This window comes from Mustela putorius, unplaced genomic scaffold, assembly GCF_011764305.1.
Source record: "Mustela putorius furo isolate JIRA1106 unplaced genomic scaffold, ASM1176430v1.1 tig00000407_pilon_pilon_pilon, whole genome shotgun sequence".
In the NCBI taxonomy this organism is placed as follows: Eukaryota; Metazoa; Chordata; class Mammalia; order Carnivora; family Mustelidae; genus Mustela; species Mustela putorius.
In genome coordinates this window covers 486,404-506,717 of record NW_025421373.1, presented here as the reverse complement: position 1 = coordinate 506,717, position 20,314 = coordinate 486,404, and the positions used below count along the sequence as shown (strand labels likewise).

The 20,314-nt window shown below is 36.3% G+C and overlaps 1 protein-coding gene across 1 annotated transcript in view; it reads left to right on the top strand.

Moving 5' to 3' along the window:
• The window catches only part of LOC101677505 (cadherin-10), a 172,531-nt gene extending 162,083 nt beyond the window's left edge, over positions 1–10,448 (top strand). Inside the window, exons 10-12 of the mRNA XM_004738087.3 lie at positions 553–661; positions 6,522–6,773; positions 9,372–10,448. Of these exons, the coding sequence (XP_004738144.1) occupies positions 553–661; positions 6,522–6,773; positions 9,372–9,862 (852 nt within the window). The 3' untranslated portion in view covers positions 9,863–10,448. The remainder of the gene's footprint in view (positions 1–552; positions 662–6,521; positions 6,774–9,371) is intronic.
• Positions 10,449–20,314: the final 9,866 nt, after the last annotated feature.

Sequence of the window (20,314 nt, the reverse complement as noted above, 5' to 3'; positions counted from 1 at the left end):
ATGTAAATAAAGTGAACCATTACTATTAAAGTAGATCATAATCTTTAAGTCTTTCCTTTAAAAAGTTTTGCATGATATTATCTATGAAATCTATACATTCTTTGAATAGTTTTCACTTTTGATAAGGAGAAAAGCCATAATCACAATAGGTTTCTAAAGTTTTCCTCCATTAGATAAACTTTTCCAGATCATTGTTTAAATACATATGTAATAACCTACTCATGTCAAATACTATATCTAAGTTAATAAGACTACAAAGAATATAATATTGCCATTTGTTATTTTGAAGAAATGGATAATATTTGGGAGAAATTGAGAAGGAGGGAGAGAGAAATAGAGACAGAAAAAAGCAGAGAGGAAGGGAGAGAGAGAGAGAGAGACTTTTTTAAAGTCAAAGTAATAATTAAAAAGATGGAATAAAAGATTCATGCACAAGGAAGAAAATCAACTGCCTTGAAATTTAGACAAAAGTAAATGTTAAAAAATTACATATTGTAAAGCAAACTATAACCATAGATGTTTGATAAATACGCATTTTTCTTCTTTCTGCAGCTAATACAGACTATAAGCGCAGTAGACAAGGATGACCCTTTAGGTGGACAGAAATTTTTCTTCAGTTTAGCTGCTGTCAATCCAAACTTCACAGTACAGGATAATGAAGGTAAATTTTAGTACATCATCATTATGATTTCAGATGACATTAGCAAGACCTTTTCTCCAAAGTAACAATCATTTTATGTATTAATGAACTGATCTATGTTACAAAATGTTGTTTTCATCAGACATCTAATGAGATATTAATTTCTTTCTTGACCATATTCATTCTCTTAAATTTCAAAACAATAAAGATGTGAAAGAGGGTTCAATATGAGTACTAGTCAAAAGTTTGAATCTTGAAAGCATTAGAAAGGCTGGAAATAATCAGACACATGGGGTAGAGAAATGAATGACTCAGTGAGATCCTTGTGCAATTTCAATGAGATTTAGCAGCAACATATTCACAAAGCCAAAAAGGCATGGGATATGAGTGAGAAGAAGTGTCCATATTAGTCTGTGAGGGGTTTCACTACAAAGGCAGTTGCAAAGGTAAGATACACAATTCTTCTGTACAATATATAAATTTTATAATGTCTCTGTGATTAAAATGTACTGTTTGTATTTCTTATATTCCCCAAGAGGACAAAAACATATTTTAGAGGAAAAAATATGAAAATGGTAACTATTTTTAAAAAGCTGAGCAGCTTTATTCTTTGAAAATATACATGGTAATTATTCTAGCCTAAACAAAAGTATATAGTTAGAGCCTGTTTCCCCTTAATAAATTTATGTTAAACTAATTATATCAGCTAATCTTTCTTTAAAAAGGCATACTTATCTTGGAAGAGGGTAGATATAGTTATTCTTAAAATACATTTAATAACTACATTGGCATATTTATAACACCTCCGTAACAATATATATCCACTGGCAGAACCAGATTGCTCTATCACCTCTTGATGGCTTTCAGAATATCAGAAAGAAGTGTAAGATAATGGATAGTTTTCCATTAACCCAGTTATTGTTTGAGGTATTTGATACAGCACAAACTACACAATTCAGTTGAAAAGAGGGCATCCACTGGTAACATCTGTTTATTAAATCAGTAGTTAATTCAGTAGTTTCTGAAATGTCTCTTTTCCATCTGAACATCTTTTCCATCTGAACATCTGATGTTCCTCTGAACATGTAAAATAATTGCGATGTGAAAAATTGTCATAGAGTTGGCAGATAAGATACAAGATGTCCAGTTCCATTTGAATATCAGCAAAACAGCACCCATCATTTTATTTGCTCAATCTGGCATCCTAAATATAGAACTTAGATTAGACATCCCTGGTACTGATTTGACAATATTATATCTCTTTCTAAGTGCATTTCAATTTGCTTTATGCTTCTGTTAAACTGAGTCATGGATCCCAACAAGCCAATTTTAAAAAGTAATAGACACTTGAAATAGTATTACCTTATCACAGCATCTCACAATTAGTAGGTAAGCACCTTAAGACGAATCCTAATTTATTTTTAACAAGTAGGGCCATCTTTCTATATTCAGAAGAGTTCCTGATCTTACATAAATTACTCAAAACAAGAATCAAAGCCCTATGAGTATATATTTGAACATGTCATTATATAGAATACCACTAAAGTCAGATGGAATGAACTCACTATTGCATAACTCACTATTCCAAAGTGCATAAACTCAGTTTTTTTTTTAATTGAGTGCATTTTGAAAGAAATTCCAATGATACAGACATCACCTTATGGCTCTTCTTAAGAAAAAGCCCTTGTATTTGTCTAAATGTTCATATTAGAAAACTTTAATTTTATGTTATCATTTTTAAAAATTAATTGCCTGTTTCTGTGATACCACACTTGGAGCTTTTGATTCTTTAAATTCCTCTTCCCTAGCTTATAGGTCAAAAGCATAACTGTATGATGACCTTCTGAATGTTTAATAAAATGATTTGAATAGGATGATTAGTTTAGGGTAAAACTTCACTTTATTCTTCAATGTATTAAAAGTATTGTAGGCAAAAATAAGATTTAGAACCTTTTGAAAAGTTAAAAAAGAATAAGACAAGAAGATTCTAAATATACCGATATGCCAACATCTGTTGTTTCTTCTGTTGTTGATTTTAGTCATTCTGACAGGTGTGAGGTGATGTCTCATTATAGTTTTGATTTGTATTTTCCTGATGATCAGTGATATTGAGCACCTTTTCATGTCTCTGCAGGCCATCTGTATGTTTTCTTTGGGAAAATATCTATTCATATCTTCTGCCCACTTTTTAATTGGTTTAGTTGGGTTTTTTGTTTTTGTTTTGTGGGGTTATTTGTTTCTTGGCTGTTGAGTTTTGTAAATTCTTTATATATTTTAGATAACCCTTTATCAGATATGTCATTTGCAAATATGTTGTCCCATTCTTTAGAAAGCTTTTTAGTTTTGTTGACCGTTTCTTTTCACTGTGCAGAAGCTTTTAATTTTGACAAAGTCCCAATAGTTTATCCTTGGTTTTGTTTTCCTGGTCTCCAGAGAAATATCTAGAAAGAAGTTGTTATGGCCAAGTCAAAGAGGATACTGTCTGTGTTCTCCTCTAGGATTTTTATGATTTCAGGTCTAACTAACATTTAGGTCATTTAGGTCTTTAGTCCATTTGGAATTTATTTTGGTGCTTGACATTTAAAAAAAAAAAAAAAAGAAGAAGAAGTGTTCCACTTCCATTCTTTTGCATGTAGTTGTCCAGTTTTTCCAACACCATTTGTTGAAGAGACTTTCTTCTCCTCCTTGGATATTCTTTACTACTTTGTTACACATTAGTTGACTATATAGTTACAGTTTCACTTCTGGGTTTTCTATCCTGTTCTGTTGATCGATATGTCTGTTTTTATACCAGTACTGTTTGGATCACTATAGCTTTGTACTAGAAGCTGAAGTCTGGAACTATTGCATTCAGCTTTGCTTTGCTTTTTCAAATTTGCTTTAGCTATTTGGGGTTCCATACAAATTTTAGAATTGTTTGTTCTAGTTGTGGAAAAATGTTGGTGGTATTTTGGTAGGGATTGTATGAAATGTGCAGACTGTTTGGGGTAGTATAGAAATTTTAACAATATCTGTCCTTCCAATCCATGAGCATGGAGTGTCTTTCCACTTCCTTGTGTCATCTTCAGTTTCTTTCATCAGTGTTTTATACTTTTCAGAGTATAGATCTTTCAACCCTTGGTTAGGTTTATTCCTACGTATCTTTTGTTTTTTGAGAATTGATACCTTAATTTAATTTTCATTATCGATATATAGAAATGCAACAGATTTCTCTACATTGACTTTGTATCCTGCAACTTCACTAAATTCCATGATCAGTTCTAGTGGTTTTTGGGTGGAGTATTTAGGTTTCCTTATGGGGTATCATGCCATCTGGAAACAGTGCAAACTTTACTTCTTCCTGGCTGATTCTGATGTCTTTTATTTATTTATTTTTTTGGTTGTCTGATTGCTGAGGCTTGGACTTCCAGTATTTTATTAATTAGCAGTGATGAGAGGTGACATCCCTGTCTTGTTCTTGACCTTGGAGGAAAAGAGTTCAGTTTTTCCCCATTGAGGATGATATTAGTTGTGAGTTTTTCATGTATGGCCTTCATAATATTGAGATATGGTTCCTCTAAACCTACTTTGTTGAGGGTTATTATCATGAATGAGTGTTGACAATGATGTGGAGAAAGGAGAACCCTCTTGCACTGTTGTTGGGGATGCAAACTGCTGCACCCACCCTGGAAAACAGTATGGAGGTTCTCAGAAAGTTAAAAATGGAAGCACCCTGTGGTATAGTAATTGCACTACTAGTTACTTACCCAAAGAACATAAAAGTACTAATTCAAAGGGATATATGCACCCCAGTGTTTATAGCAGCATTATCTACAATAGCCAAATTATGGGAACAGTCCTAGTATCCATCAACTGATGAATGGATAAAGAGGAAGTGCCATACACACACACACATATATACATATTTACATATATATATATCCATATACATATGTGTATATATATATGTACATATATATACACACTTAGCCACAAAAAAGAATGAAATCTTGACCATTTGATATGACATGGGGGGAGCTTCAGAGTATTATGCTAAGCTAAATAGGTCAGTCAGACAAAGACAAATACCGTATGATTTCACTCAGTTGTGGAATTTAAAAAAACAACACAAAGGTATAAAGGGAAAAAGAGAGAGAGAGGCAAACCAAGAAATAAACTCTTAACTGTTGAGAACAAACTGATGGTTATCAGAGGGGAGGTGGGTGGGTGAACAGGTCCTGTAGGTCATGGGGATTACGGAGTGCACTTATGATGAGTACTAGGTGTTGTGTAGAAGTGATAAATTACTAACTTCTACACCTGAAATTAATATGACATTGTATGCTAACTAAAATCTAAATAAAAACTTAAAAAAAGAAAATGGGAAAAACATATGCCCATATGCATATAAATATTTATTTTAGTGTAGATTTGAGAACAGAAGAATTATACCCTAATACTTTTTGGAAGATAAGTCAAATTTGCAAAATGCCAGGATTAAATTTATTTTTTAAATTTGCTTAGGTACGTCTTATATTTTGGTAATCTTCTTCCCTAGCCTTTATAGTTAACTGATATAGTAGAAATGACTTCTTACTAATAATTTAGGAAATTACTGCTTTATGTTCAACAACTCTACCTGCAAGAAAGTTTCACCTTTTTTTCCCCTGTCATATTTGATTTAGCAACTAGCTGATTCACTCCTTTCCCTACATTAACATTTTGAGCAGGCTTACCAGATTGGCTAAAGAAGACTAAGTGCATTGGACAAACAATAGGAAATTATCATCTGTGTACATATTGATTTTTTAAAAAATATTGATTATAGATGGTTAGGTGAAATCTTTTTTGTTAAAAGCACAACCTCAAAAAAATAAAAAAAAGTAAAAGCACAACCTCCATTGAGGGATACTGGATGTTATCAGATAAAGAAAATATCTGTAGCAATATACTAGTTAGTAGGATGCTTGGGTTTTTTAAATCCTTACATCTGCCTGTGCATTTATCTAGTAGTCCACATCTGTCGCCAGATGGGTTATAGATTGTATTTGTTTTAATGAGTAGAAATCAGAAGTTCAGAAACATTAAATAACTTGCTGGGGAACCTGGGTGTCTTGGTTGAACACCCCACTCTTGATTTAGGTTCGGGTCAGGATCTCAGGGTCATGGGATCGAGCCCTGCAGCAGGTCTGTGCTCAGTGTGGAGTCTGCCTGGGATTCTGTCTCTCGCTTTCCTTGCGCCCCTTCCCCTGTTCAGACTCTCTCTTTCTCTCTGTCTGAAATAAACAAATACATAATAAATAAATAAATAAAATACATAAATAAATAATAAACAAAATCTTTAAAAGAAATAAAGAAAAAAGCAAACTTGTTCACCATTGTTCATATATTGTGACTCTTGAAGGATTTCGAGTGTGTGATTGATTTTAAAAGTCCAACTACCCGTAAAATTTATTCGTTCATATTTTTCTTCACGAGTATTGGGTTAATGTGTATATTCTGTGTTTGTATGTATAAACATATATGCATATATAAATAGAAAATACTCACTATGATTTTTTTTCTTGCTATGCTTGTGTTTTCTGAAAACTCTGAAAAACAGTATGCCAGTATCCTTGCTATCCTGATAAAATGTTCACTTATAAAAATTCACCATCTTACCATTATCTGCCAAAAACTTGGAAATCAAATAAATAAACATAGTCTGAGACTCCTCAAATTACCTAATTTATCTTATCGGTATTTTAAAATGTTGCATTGTAGGCATGTTACAGGAAAACCGATCTTCATTTTATATTTTACATAAACATCTCTTTACTTGGCTATCAAGCCACGGGGATCAGCATGAGAGAAATTGACGATCCCAAGCCATCTGTAATCTATCTGTTAAAATTTATTTTAGATAATACTGCCAGAATCTTAACCAGAAAAAATGGATTCAATAGACACGAAATAAGTACGTATCTCTTGCCTGTGGTGATCTCGGACAACGATTACCCAATTCAGAGCAGCACGGGCACGCTGACCATCCGCGTGTGCGCCTGCGACAGCCAAGGCAACATGCAGTCCTGCAGCGCAGAAGCCTTGCTCCTCCCCGCTGGCCTCAGCACCGGCGCCCTCATCGCCATTCTCCTCTGTATCATCATTCTGCTGGGTAAGCGACCTCATGGAAATCGGGATTATTTCCTGGACTGTTTGCGTTAGTGTATTTGTGGATAAGAGATTCTGTGATGAAAATAACTCCTCCCCCATTAACTCCATCATCGAAGAGAGACCTACATGAATGATAGGATGTTGTTTATATTAAAATAGTTTATCTGATCAGATATTTATTGCCTTTCTTTCAGAAATCACGAGACTGAAAATTAGAGCTATCCAAAACATTTTTTCAAGGTTACACAATTTCTGAGTAGCTCAACCAAGGCCAGGTACTTCGCTGTCCCTTATAGCTAGTTTTTTTTAGGAAATGTAAAGTTTATTTCCAGCTTTTTACTGGTATGATGGCTGGACGGAGCTTTTCCACTGAAATCATGTTAAAATAGCCCTTTACCTGGTTCACCTTTCCCTGAAACAATAATACTTGATTTTATAACCTGGAGCAAATTGCTTTTTAACTGCTTTTGAATGAAAAATCAGATTAAGTTTATCCTCCAGTTGCATTATCTTAAAACTATTGTGTATATTCCTATGACCCTAATCAAAAAACATTGTATCTGACATTTTAAGAAGCAGTAAAATGAACTTGGGTTTTGGAGCCAATCTTAGTAAGTTTCATTAACCTTATTATTAGAACATTTTTTACTGGGTAAGATCGTTTGGCTGACAATAAACAATCTAAGCCTTAAAATCTTTACATTATGAGTTTATGTGTGTGCATGAATATATGAATTTAAGCAAATTTTTTTTGAAAGACTTGAAGAATAAATGTAATTTTTTTTTCTGTCTCAGCGGTGGCCTATTTATTTTTTAACCACTTTGAAGGTCAAGGATACTTACCAGTTGATTAAAACCTTATTATTATTATTAATTTTTTTTGCATTAAAAATTCCCCTTGTTTGCCCTTTCACAGAAGCTTGAAGGCAGGTCGTCTGACTGTCCTGTGTTAATAAAAAAGAAAAAAGCTAAGAGCCCTCCCCATACTAATGTAATTCTCTTAGTTCAGTCCGCTCTAACCATACCATAGACTGGATGGTTTTAACCACAGAAATGTATTTCTCATAATTTTGGAGGCTGGAAAGTTCAACATCAAGGCACTGGCAGATTCCAGATTTGGTGGGGGCATACCTCCTGGTTTCGATGTGGCTGTCTATGCTGTATCCCCATAGGACAGACAGCAGTCCTCCCTCTTGTTTCTTTTCTTAAAACCACCTAATCCAATTCTTGACAGCTCCACGCTTTGACTTAATTACCCCCTAAGCATCCCACCACTTCTAAATATCATCACTTTGGGGATCTGGGCTTTAACATGAATTTTGAAAGGACACATTCAGTTCATAATAATAATAAACCCCATATCTTTTAAATGTTTCTTCTAAAGAAGCTAAATAAATATAGCTATTTCATCATACATATACCTGTAAAATATTTTCCCTCTCTTTTCTTATTTAATTGAATTTAGATTTGTTTCCTTGAAAATTATTCTTTTCAGGGATCGTGTCCAAAATGTTTGGAAATAGTGAATGAGAGTGGAAAATTAATACAGCCAGAGACAATTTAACATTCTCCTGTCTTTTATGCTATTATCATCATGATTAGTAAAATCATTATGTTGCCATTAGTGATACCTTCTTAGGTATCAGTAGTAAGGAAATGCCATTCTTTTTCTTTTTTAAAAGATATTATTTATTCATTTGACAGACAGAGATCACAAGTAGGCAGAAAGACGGGCAGGGGGTGGATGGAAGCAGGCTCCCCACTGAGCAGAGAGCCTGATGGGGGGGCTCGATCCCAAGAACCTGAGATCTCAACCTGAGCAGAAGGCAGAGGTTTAACCCACTGAGCCACCCAGGCGTCCAGGAGATGCCCTTTCTGAATGATATACATTGCTATTTGTAGATCTCCTGTTGTTTGAGATATATCTAGCTAAGTTCCTACATGCTTTCTATAGGTAATTCAATGTAGAAATTGAAATTTACTTTTTGCTATCGTGTGACTGGGTAACTTTCTTTTTGGTCTCATGTGTGATATACATTTCTATGTAATACCCCAGAGATGGCTAAACCGGTGGTGTACATCCATCAGCAAAGCTATTTAACCAAAACCAACACTGCATTTTGTGAAGCATGTTGCCTTTTTAATATTGTACAAGGATGTGCAAAATAGGAGCATATTTTCATCCTTCTTAATTGTTTTACTTGAAGCCGAATTCAATTTGTGTCTATTTTTTATGTAACACCTTATGTCACCATTCAATGCAAAGTATAAATAATGTCTGTACAATAAGGAACTCACTTCAAACAGTTCTTAGAAAAATAGACACAATATCACACTGCCTTTGAGAACTATCCCAGATGGCTTTAAAAATGCACTAGAAACACGGCTTGCATACCCCACCCACCCTGGCTAAGCCCCCAGCTGCCTCTGCCCTTTCCCCCACCAGCACGGATGGAAGCACAACATGAACCTGAAATCCTCGCCTGTCCCGGAAAACCTCCATCACTTCAATTCCTCCCCAGTCCTTCCGCTGGTTATTTATGCAGTGTTTTAGATGGCCCGCTAATGAATCTCCTTTTCTTTTTATTTCCTTTTCAAGTGATAGTAGTCCTGTTTGCAGCCCTGAAAAGACAGCGAAAAAAGGAGCCTCTGATCTTGTCTAAAGAAGACATCAGAGACAACATCGTGAGCTATAACGACGAGGGCGGCGGCGAGGAGGACACGCAGGCCTTTGATATCGGCACCCTGCGGAACCCCGCGGCGATCGAGGACAAGAAGCTCCGGCGAGACATCATCCCGGAAACTTTGTTTATCCCGAGGAGGACTCCCACGGCGCCGGATAACACGGACGTCCGGGATTTCATTAACGAAAGGCTCAAAGAGCACGACCTCGACCCCACGGCGCCCCCCTACGACTCGCTCGCCACCTACGCCTACGAAGGGACCGATTCCGTGGCCGAGTCGCTGAGCTCCCTGGAGTCGGGCACTACGGACGGAGACCAAAACTACGACTACCTCCGCGAGTGGGGCCCCCGCTTTAACAAGCTGGCGGAGATGTACGGGGGCGGGGAAAGTGACAAGGACCCGTGACCGAGGACCTGCGGCGTCTGCTCGGCTCAAGCAAGAAGAGGCAGTAACTCGACAGACGTCGTCTCCACGACACAATATTTGATATTCAGGAGCATTTTCCTGCCACGCAGCACAATTTTTTCCCATTTCCTTTTTTAATTTGTTCATTAATTACATTAATTTTTTTTTTTCCCCTGTAGGATGTCTCATGGAATATATACGAAATTTTATTTAATCACTTCCAAGAGCCAAAGCTATGGAAATTCAGTGTTGTCCATCTTAGAAATAAAAGATAATTTTTCAGAAACATGAACAGGATAGTTCTCCCTTAAGCAACCTCACGAACAAGCCGCTTCTGTTAGATACACGTCCTGCCCTTGCCAATGAAGCTTTTAAAAAGGTGAAGAAAAACAATTTAAGGTATATCCTGTTCTGTACATTAAATTAAAAAGAAAAAAAAAGTACATGTGGTGTTAGTAGGTGTGATTTGCAACCTGGTATACAAACATTTGTGCAATTTCATTTCATCAAATTCTATCTGCTAATGTTTTATATTTATATTTTTGTATTTATTTTTAAAAAAAAAATAAACAAGTTTTTACAACTACCTTGGCTCCAGCTTCATTTTTTTCCCTAGGAAGAAAAAAGAAATTTTTAAAAAAAATTTATTTATTTGTCAGAGAGCGAGAGAGAGAGAGAGAGAAAGACAGCATGAACAGGGGGAACAGCAGACAGAGGGAGAAGCAAGTTCCTCAGTGAGCAAGGAACCTGATGTGGGACTCAATCCCAGGACCCTGGGATCATGACTGGAGCCAAAGGCCGATTAACTGATTGAGCCACCCAGCTGTCCCACCCCTAGGAAGAAAACTTTTCTTTATGGACTCACTGTCTTGGTACAAAATGACAATGAATGCAGGTGAGGACACAAAATCATTATAATTACTATGCAGACCTTTAGCCAAATTAACAAAATCTAGGAAGAACTGTTTCTCCACTGAATTTTTGTTATGTTCTGACTTGTGAAATAATTGCCTTAGTAAAAGTAATAGTCATATATAGACCACTTAAAATTTATCCCGTAAGCCAATTTAAAACATGGCCATCTTTATGCTAATTATCCCAAAACATCAGCAATATAGTAATTTCATTTCCTTCTACTCACTTAAGTAATAACTGAAAGAATATAACATTTTCTTATTTTTGTATGACATTTGTGCTACTGAGGGTTATAGGTAATAATAGTTTAGACAGATTTTAGACTGAAATAATCCTTTAATGGAAAATATACTTACCTCCCATGGTGACTTTGAAAATGCCTAGTAATGACAGTAATAATGCTGAATATGCCATTAAGATATAGCAATGTGATTATGTCAAGTTTTCAAAAACACATTACATATTTATTTGTAATTAAGTCTGTTTTTCTGTCAATGAATGATTCAATAGAGGAGGAAAAAAAAAATACTGGTAGTTAATTAACTGGAGTTCCTGAGATTCACAGAGGCCAACTGCCACCAACTGATCTCTTGTTTCTCAAGCTCCAAACATGATTTATTTATAAATGGAGCACTCTGTTGGGCCTGCGCTAGGAAGTCACATTCCCTGCTGAGTGTATCATAAACAATACCAAAGATTTGTACTTTCCAATTAATGAAAATGCTATGATTTTGGAGGGAGAGTACAATATTGACATATCCTTAATGCAGAATTACTTATTTCAGTCTTCTTGAATGATGTGTTTTTGCCCCCCACCTTAGGGGGTGAAAGGAACACATTTCTCTGACTACAGACATTTTAGTTTGCATGGTAATGTATTTATAAAAGAAAAACAAGGCATGTGGTCTAGTTAAAATTAGTCACATTAGAAGGGCTGTCAAATCAAATCATAGTAAGACTCAACTTGTATGACTTCTTATATTCCAAGAACCCATTCATACAACTAGAAGGCTGACTGTTGAAAGGATGGGGTTTAAAGGGGGGGGGGGGACGAAGTGAAGGGAGAGAAAACCTTCAATACCCTAGGATAATCCATTCAAATAAAATCAACAAAAAGTGGAAAAGTTAAAAGACTGTATATCTTATGAACATTTCACATTAATTATGATTCAAAATATAATATTCATTTGATTGAAAATTAGTTTAAAAATTTCTAGTGTTAGCTATTTTTATTAATATTGCATATCAGTAATTGGAATTCTTATTTGAATATTTTTAATTATCCTCATTCAGATAATTTCAAACTGATATTAACTTGCCCTGTCACTTATTTCATCACCCACTTTAAATAAATTTAAAAATTATGATGACAGTCATCTCTAGTATCAAATCAGGTCTCCAAAAATTATCCTGAAGGAGACTGATTAGCAAGTTTCTTTGGCAATAGAGGAACTATATTGTATAGAAATCATTTTTTTTATGAGTTCTGAAGCAGTCCTTAGTTACAGATATCCTATTATTTTTTTATAATGAAGGTCATATGTCAAGTTCTTAGAGATCCTGAAAATAAAAAGTGCTCCTACAATGACTCTCATTGTTCAAATTCTCTCAGTAATCTCCCTTGTATGATGCTTTCCCAAAGAATGCCCAATACACAAATTATTCTATGTCCAATGCTTTAAATATTGGAAATGTGGAAAATATCTCTCAGTATTGTATAAAGTAAAATGTGTCAAGTACAAAGTGTCATTGATTATATCAGAACACTGTGGGTCTTTCATTTATTCATCCATTCATCAAATATTCTGAGCACCTATTATAAAAATCAAAGGGTGTTCTAGACCCTAGAGATGTAATAAAAAATTGTGGATAAATTTTATCTATGTTAATAATTCTTAGTGAAAATGAAAAAAATTGTGAAATAGTTATAAAAACACCCAGAATTTATAACGAAATACCTAAATTCTACTGTAATTAATTTTTTTAAACACAGAAGAAAAATTATTGTCATCCTTTTTCATGTTTTAAATATTCAGATAAGTGAAATAAAATGATTTATAACCTTTGGTCATTAGAAATGGTGATTAAGTCAATCAATCCTCATTGGTTTTATTTTCAACAAAATATCAAAGAAAGTTTATGGAAAGATAAATTAATGCTTTTATGCTAAGGTTTCTCTCTATATGTCAAGTAGATACTATCACACAAATGCAAAAGTTCCCGAAATTTATAGGTAGACTTAAGCATATAAATTATGAGTAATTAGATGTCTAAAATAGTCTAAAATAAAAAAATTTAAAATCCCCTAAGATTTACGATTGAGAATTAGGAATATCTCGGTTCGGTGACAAATACATCTACCCAAGTATCTATATGTAATCCCTTCATTATGCCTTCACCAGATATTACCCCGCCCCCTACTGACCATCTGTTGCCAGACACCCGCTAACCAAAAGCTGCAGCTCCCTTGTCCCAGCAACTTGAGCCTGGGGGGCACCATATGCAGCACTGCAACACCTGGGCAGTCTCCCTGGTAGCCGCAAAGGAGTCTCCTTGACTCAGATCTGCCAGATGTGAAGCCAGTTACTGAGTTTGAAATAAAGTGAACTGTTGGTCTCCTTGTGTCCTCTCTCCAGCTGCTGGGACTCTCCCACTACTTTGAAGGAGTGCAGTATTGGCTCACCCAGAGTGGTTCAGAGCTTCCACTTGGTCACCGAGTTATCCTGCAGGTTGTAAATAGTGTAAGACAGTAGCATCTAGTTGCAAGGGCTGTCTTTTCCCTTTTACTACAACGTTACGCCCAAGATCAAGACTCTGCGATCATTCTGGACCCAACGTTTTCTTGTAAATTCCACACTCAAGAAGTTGAATTCATTTCATTTTTAAAACATACACAGGATTCCACCACTTCTCACCATTACCATGATTCTGCACTAAACCTCCAAACTCTCAATTACTAGGAGCAATTAACTTCCTACTTGGTCTCTCTGTTGTCACCTGCCCCACACAGACTCTCCTGTCAGCGCTGAGGTCTACAAAATATTTTCAAGATAAATTTCACATTTGGTTATTCCCTGGTTCTAAACTCTACTCTTCCCTCATCTTAACTCAGAGTTAAAGGCAAAATTCTTATAATCTCCTTAAAGCCTCTGCAAAGCCCTTTGATGTCTTCTCCCATTTATTGACTGTGCTTCAGTCACTGACTCTTTGCTCTTTCTTCTTGTCTTCAAGAGTTTGCACTGGTGATTTCTCCTCCATAGCTGTGTCCCTACCCTTTTCAAATTCCTTATCAAATAATAATTTAAAAAATCTTTATTAAATGTTATTTTTAAATTGAGGTCTTCCCCTATCCAAACTACTTGAGAGTTGTAGACTGTCCTATTGCTTATATTGCACATGTTTTCTCCCTAACACTACTACGTTTTTAACATGTTCTATGACTTACTTGTTAACTACGATTACTTTCTGTCTCTCTCAAAGAGAATGTAAAATTCATGAAAGCATGGATTTTGTGTTTTATTCATTACGATGCTCAATAGACAGAATTATGTCCGTTTAGGTGCTCAATTAACATTTGTTGGAAGGATTAATAAGTATCATACCATTTGGATTTATCACACGTTATAATGTTTATATATAGATATAAGCATTCTTTGCATCTGATATTTCTTCCTTCTTTAGATAGTGAACTTCTTAAAGTTATAGGAGGAATCTCAGTGACTTTTTCAATCATTTACTAGAAAACTTTTTGTTTCCAGACTGGTTCTGTACTGGGCCATCATTTTAAAGATACATGTTAATTAGGCAATGATTATTTTGGCTAATTGCTTTAGGAAAGCAGAGACAAATCTTCAAGGACACCCAAATCTGAGAAAGGAAAAACATTGTTTCAAATGAAGTTACATTGCAAATGTATTTGGAACATTTGTGAAGTACCAAAAATTATGATAGTGGGCATTGACATAAAATAAATTAAGTGTTAGAAACACAGATGACTACTTTTTCAGGTTTTGTTTTGGTGTCATTGGGGTCTGTGTCACAATTTGGGGGACTTTAATAGTGCTGTGAAAAAGGCAAATAAAGGGCCTGTTGATCAGGGAAGGTTTTGAGGAAGATTAGGATGAAAAAGAATGTTGAAGTGGAACAGAAGACTCTATTTTCTTGATCACTTTTAGAAAATTTTACATGTTGGAATTGCCAAAAACATACAGAGTTACTCATATGCAATGAGGTCAGCCTTCAAACTTACTTGAGTGGGGACTCTAGACACAACCTTGAATCAGGAACCCACAACAAAACCAAGGAAATAAGCCAAGAGAACTGATAAGAATGAGTAAAGATGCTTGGAGACAAAGTGCCCTGATGGTTTAAAAAAAAAAAAAAAGTATGCACATATATACCTTTTTATATAATACTCCAAACCACAGCCAGCAAAACAATATATGTAATATATAGTTTATATCTATCTATCTAATTATATATACTTTTTAAAAATTTTAGTCTACTGAAACATTTATTATACATACTATAGTTTGCATTCAATCCCCCTGATAATTTCACTATTTCTTTAAGGCTACAAATATAGTATCTATCTCTATGCTGAATAAGCTATTTCATTTTCAGACATGGAATTCAACTAAGGAAAAGAAGAGGGGGGAAAAAAGCACTTTTCACAATTCTAATTAGTAAGAGTAAAACCAAAATAAAAGGCAAATAAAGATAATTTGTTCAACCCTATTTTCTACTATTATTATAAATGGGATTATTTTAAAGTATGCATAAGGTAGCACAATGAGCAGTCTTTATTAAATTAAGGGATTTGTATAAGAAAGGATTAACAATTACTAAGAGCATAATAGAAAACTGGTAGACAGTTTGCAAAAACTCTTTTCCAGCTGTGGAATTATCCTGAATTTGGAACATGACATTTACAACTCCACAGGAAGGATGGCACACAGCAACTTCATTCCCAAATTTATCTGAATAAACCTCCTACACAATGTGAAATATTTAGAAGCATTCCTAAGACTTTTGCCATGATCTTTGCCTCTCTCCTTTCATAGTCAAAAGGATTTTAAATGAGTTTATTAAACCAATGTGTACAATCCATGCCATTGTGTTACAGCTGATAATTATTTCCACTATCCTTATTACTAATATAGCCTAAAATAAGTCTTTCCTAAATAGTTTTGTTAATGTCAATACATCTTTGTAAAGAACAGCCAAGCTTAGTGGTTGATTTTATTTCTGGCATACTTTTCTTTTAGAAAAGCAAGACTTTAGTATTGCAAGTTATTTGTTTGAAATTATTATTTTTTTCCAGCTTTCTTGAAACATAATTGACATATAACATTGTACAAGATTAAGGTGTACAATGTAATGATTTGAGATATACATATATATATATATATATATATATATACACATCTTAGCTGCATAGATTTCGTATTTCTATTTCTTCAAAGAAATTTTATTATAGGCAGAATTTGATTCTATGTTTATAATAATTCTGAGCATAGAAAATATTCATTCAAAAGTGTGTAGGTACTTCAGTAGCCAACGCATGGAACATTCTCTTGGCAGATCTATATAATTTAGGTTAAAGCAACTCCTTGATTTTTCAGTTTCATTTGATTAAACACTTATACCTGACAAAATGCAAGTCCTGAACAGTACAGGGGACACCTAAGCAGGTACTACACAAATACTTGTTGAGTGATTGATTAATCTTGGCATTCTAATACTTTGTTTTCTAATTTTGGCACTGTGGAAAATGTCAGGTTCCATGCCTTCCCTACCCTCAACCAAAAAGGCAACATGTTTCATTCATATTTGAAAAAGCATATTCTAGAAATGTCACAGTAACCTTTTCAGATGACAGTCTCTGCCTAGGAATTCTTGACAGCAGCTATGCACAATTATGCCAACCATATATTGAAACGTTCTTACATCATCTTCCCAAAAGTGATAGCTTGAGCAGACAGCATTTAGATAACTGGATGGAAGGATGCACTCTTTTATAAACTTTATTTTTGAGACAGGAACGGAAAAAAAGTGAAATTCAATTTTTAGTTTATTTTTTGGCAAAGAGATGAACTTAAGTTATTTAAAGATAATCACGTGATGTCTCAGGTTCTCTATCTGTGAAGCTAAAATCTCAGTGCATTACTAATACAGAATATCGAACACAGTTAATTTTAATCTTTTTAAAAAATTTTGTATCTTGATACATTCATCAGAATAGACTTTATTTTTATTTTTATTCTTTTAAGATTTTATTTCTTATTTATTTGATAGAGAGAGAGAGCATGCACAAGCACCAGATGGGGGAGGGGCAGAGGGAGAAGCAGGCTCCCTGCTGAGCAAGGAGCCTGATGTGATGCAGGGCTCAATCCCAAGACCCTGGGATCACAGTTTGAGCCGCAAGCTTAATTGACTAAGCCACCCAGGCACCCCTAGTATACACTTTGAAATTTTGTTGAAAAGTAGGAAAAATAAGGACAAATAGAAAGGCTAGTCTCCGAATCACTTAAAATGCCATGGTGCATTTTTACAATGGTAAATTAAGTACTAACTGGTAAATTAAGTACATAAAATGTACTTAAAATGTCAGGGATTAACAGTAATTTTAATGTGTATGCTTGGAAAACTTGTACATAGATTTGTAAGGCTGGTCCCATTTACCGTAATAGTAATGATTACGATGACAAAGATGATGATGATGGTGATGATAGCTAACATATATATGCCAATTAAAATGTCAAGAACTGCTCGAAGTGTCTAACATCTACTAACACATTTAATCATCAATAATGACTCCGTGAGGTAATTACAGTTAGTATCTCCATTTGACATATTAGAAAAATATAAGTGAGAATTACATAAAATTGCCCAAGGTTGTATGTTTTTTACATAGTGGAGCGGGGGACACATGTGACTCAACTTTTGAGGTAGTCCTTTTAAACCCAAGTTTACTATTGGTGAAGATAAAATAATCAATCTTGATATCTTACGTAGTGAGGATAGTAAGGTTTCTTTCAGCAGGGTTATGGAGAATAAACTTTCTAATGACAGGAAAATGTGGTCATTTTTAACCACACCCATTTGGCCTGAAATTCACTGCTGAATTGTCTGTATGATCATGCTTTCCAAGCAATTTCGTGGGGCTTTGTCCCCTGTACTCTCTGATATGAGAGCCGAAATGTACAACACATCTTCGAGTGTGTGGCCAGTGTGTGGAAAAAATCAAGACGGTGAAGGGAGCATTTTTCGGTAAGAGGATGTCCGTTCTAATGTCAAAGACGTTAAGGTTCCCTGTATGTACTGGGAGACTGGTAGTTGGTGTGGGGCATTGGAAAATCTGAGGACCAGATCTGTGTTAAAGCTTGGGATAAAATATCTCTCCATTTGGGGGACATTTATTGTTTAAAACTTAAGGAGCATATCATGGAGTAGACTGTTATGCCTCTCTGTAAATCCAGCTGTTTGGGGCTGGTAAGCTAGATGGAAATGCCATGAGATTCCCTATTCTACAGCCCACGATGGAACAACTTGGAGAGGAAGTAAGAACTTTAACCTGGATGTGTAGCATCTAGTGGGCCTAAACAGAAGAGCACATATCTGATTAAGAAAGAGTTTACATGATGGGAAGCAGCGTTTTTGGAGGATGCTGTCCCAGGAATCCCAGCGAAGTATAAATGATCGTAGCTGCATACCTACTCGTTCCACTGGAGGGTGCAGTGGTCCAATAAAATCAGTAAGCCTTGTAGCATAAGATCTGTTGCCTAGGGGCCCGTGTCCCTACCTGGGAGCCTTCTAGAATTTTATTTGGGACCAAAAAGGGGGATCATTTCACTACTTTGGCTAGAACCAGCTTGAGGAGGTGATATACCCCTGTATGCCCAGTCAGTGAGTGCTGTTACTCCCACATTACCTGATGCAACGTGGGTCTGCTAATAGAGAATGGCATCTTGGGGTGGGGCCTGGGGGTAAGGATTGTTGTGTATCTGGAGTTGTGACTGATACTCTAGGCAGTGGCTCCTGTGGGGCCTTGAACAGGCATGCAATTTGAATAAGGAGTCTGCAATGTTAACATAATGTGCTTCTGGTGTTTGTTGGCGTGTGTGCACAAACAGGAGTGATCATAGTCAACATACGTGAGTTGGTTATGTCTTTGAAAATGGAGACACCCAAGAGAGACTTTCCTTGAATCATGACATTATTTTGTCATCATCCAGACCAAACTGTGAGCCCATTGGCTACCACCCAGGAATCAATAAAAATGCCTGCCCTTTGCAGCTTTATTTTTATGGCCTGTTATAGAGCCAAGCCCACTGCCACTGATCTATCAGATGGGCCCAGGCAGGAGAGGAGGCCTAGGGATATGCCACTAGCAGGATGAAATGATGCACCCTCCCAGCGTGCTGCACTGTGGACAATGGTGGTGCTGCCATTGTTGAAGAATACTGACTCCTCTCCCATGTCAGTCAGTTGGTCCCCAGGAGTCCTCCTGACTGCCAGTGGGGCCCTTTCTGAGGGTAACATAGATGCACCTTAATGTCAGTGGGCAGGAGCCTGAGCATGGGGGATGCTACATTGTCCCATTATCTAGAAAGGCCCTTGATATCCAATTTTTCCCTTTCTGGAAGTTACCTCATCCCCTTTGAACAGTGAGACCTCAGTTGCCAGGCTAAGACTGTCAAGGCAGAATGGGGACTTGTGTGAAGCAGTATGAGCCGTGAGGCTGAGAGTGCTCTGCCTCTTAGAGTCCAGGGAGCTCTCATACTTCGCTGCTTGAGTGGCAGGTACCTGGTTGCTTTCTGGGGCAGGCGTTGGATCCCAAACCCCATGGGCAGCCAGATGGAATCACACGGATCTCCATGAGATGTCACCTGTGGCCCCAAGGGCCTAGAGCTGAGTGACTCACTGGACCATCTTCAAGGGAGTTTGTTGAACTTCTCTCCAATGGTAAGACACTGATTTGCATATAAGAGCAGAAGTAGCCTTACGTGGACTGGACAAGTGTGGAACTTGATGCCTCTGAACAGTAAAGGGACCTAATGTGTGCCGTGCCTAGTGCACAGCTTGATTGTGAGCTGATGTCTTACAGGGAAAGGAATCAGAGGCCTGAGCTGAATGAGTCCCTTGAAGTCAGCGGACCTCAGCGGCTGGTCCTTTGATCTTACGCGGGGCAATGGCCCATCCTCTCTGCTGTAACTTTTGTGTTGCTCAGAGATGGAGTGGAATGTCTCAAGATACTGGTTTGACTCATACTCGGCTGATTTCCTCTCCAGGGCGCCCCTGTTTACCTCACTGGGATTGGGGTCCTAGTGTCATGGCAACAGATTCTTGAGGACTAGCCTTTAGGCCTTAAGAAGGTAGAACCAGAGTGTTGGCACATTGCTCTGCTGTGGCACAGAGGAGTGCTCAGTTCTTCCATAGACATATTCGGTTTAGTAAGAAGCTTTTTAATTCCCGGAAAGCCTTAGGGGGAGCTGGGGCTAGGTGCTTCAGCCATTTGTATTCAGCCATTAGAAT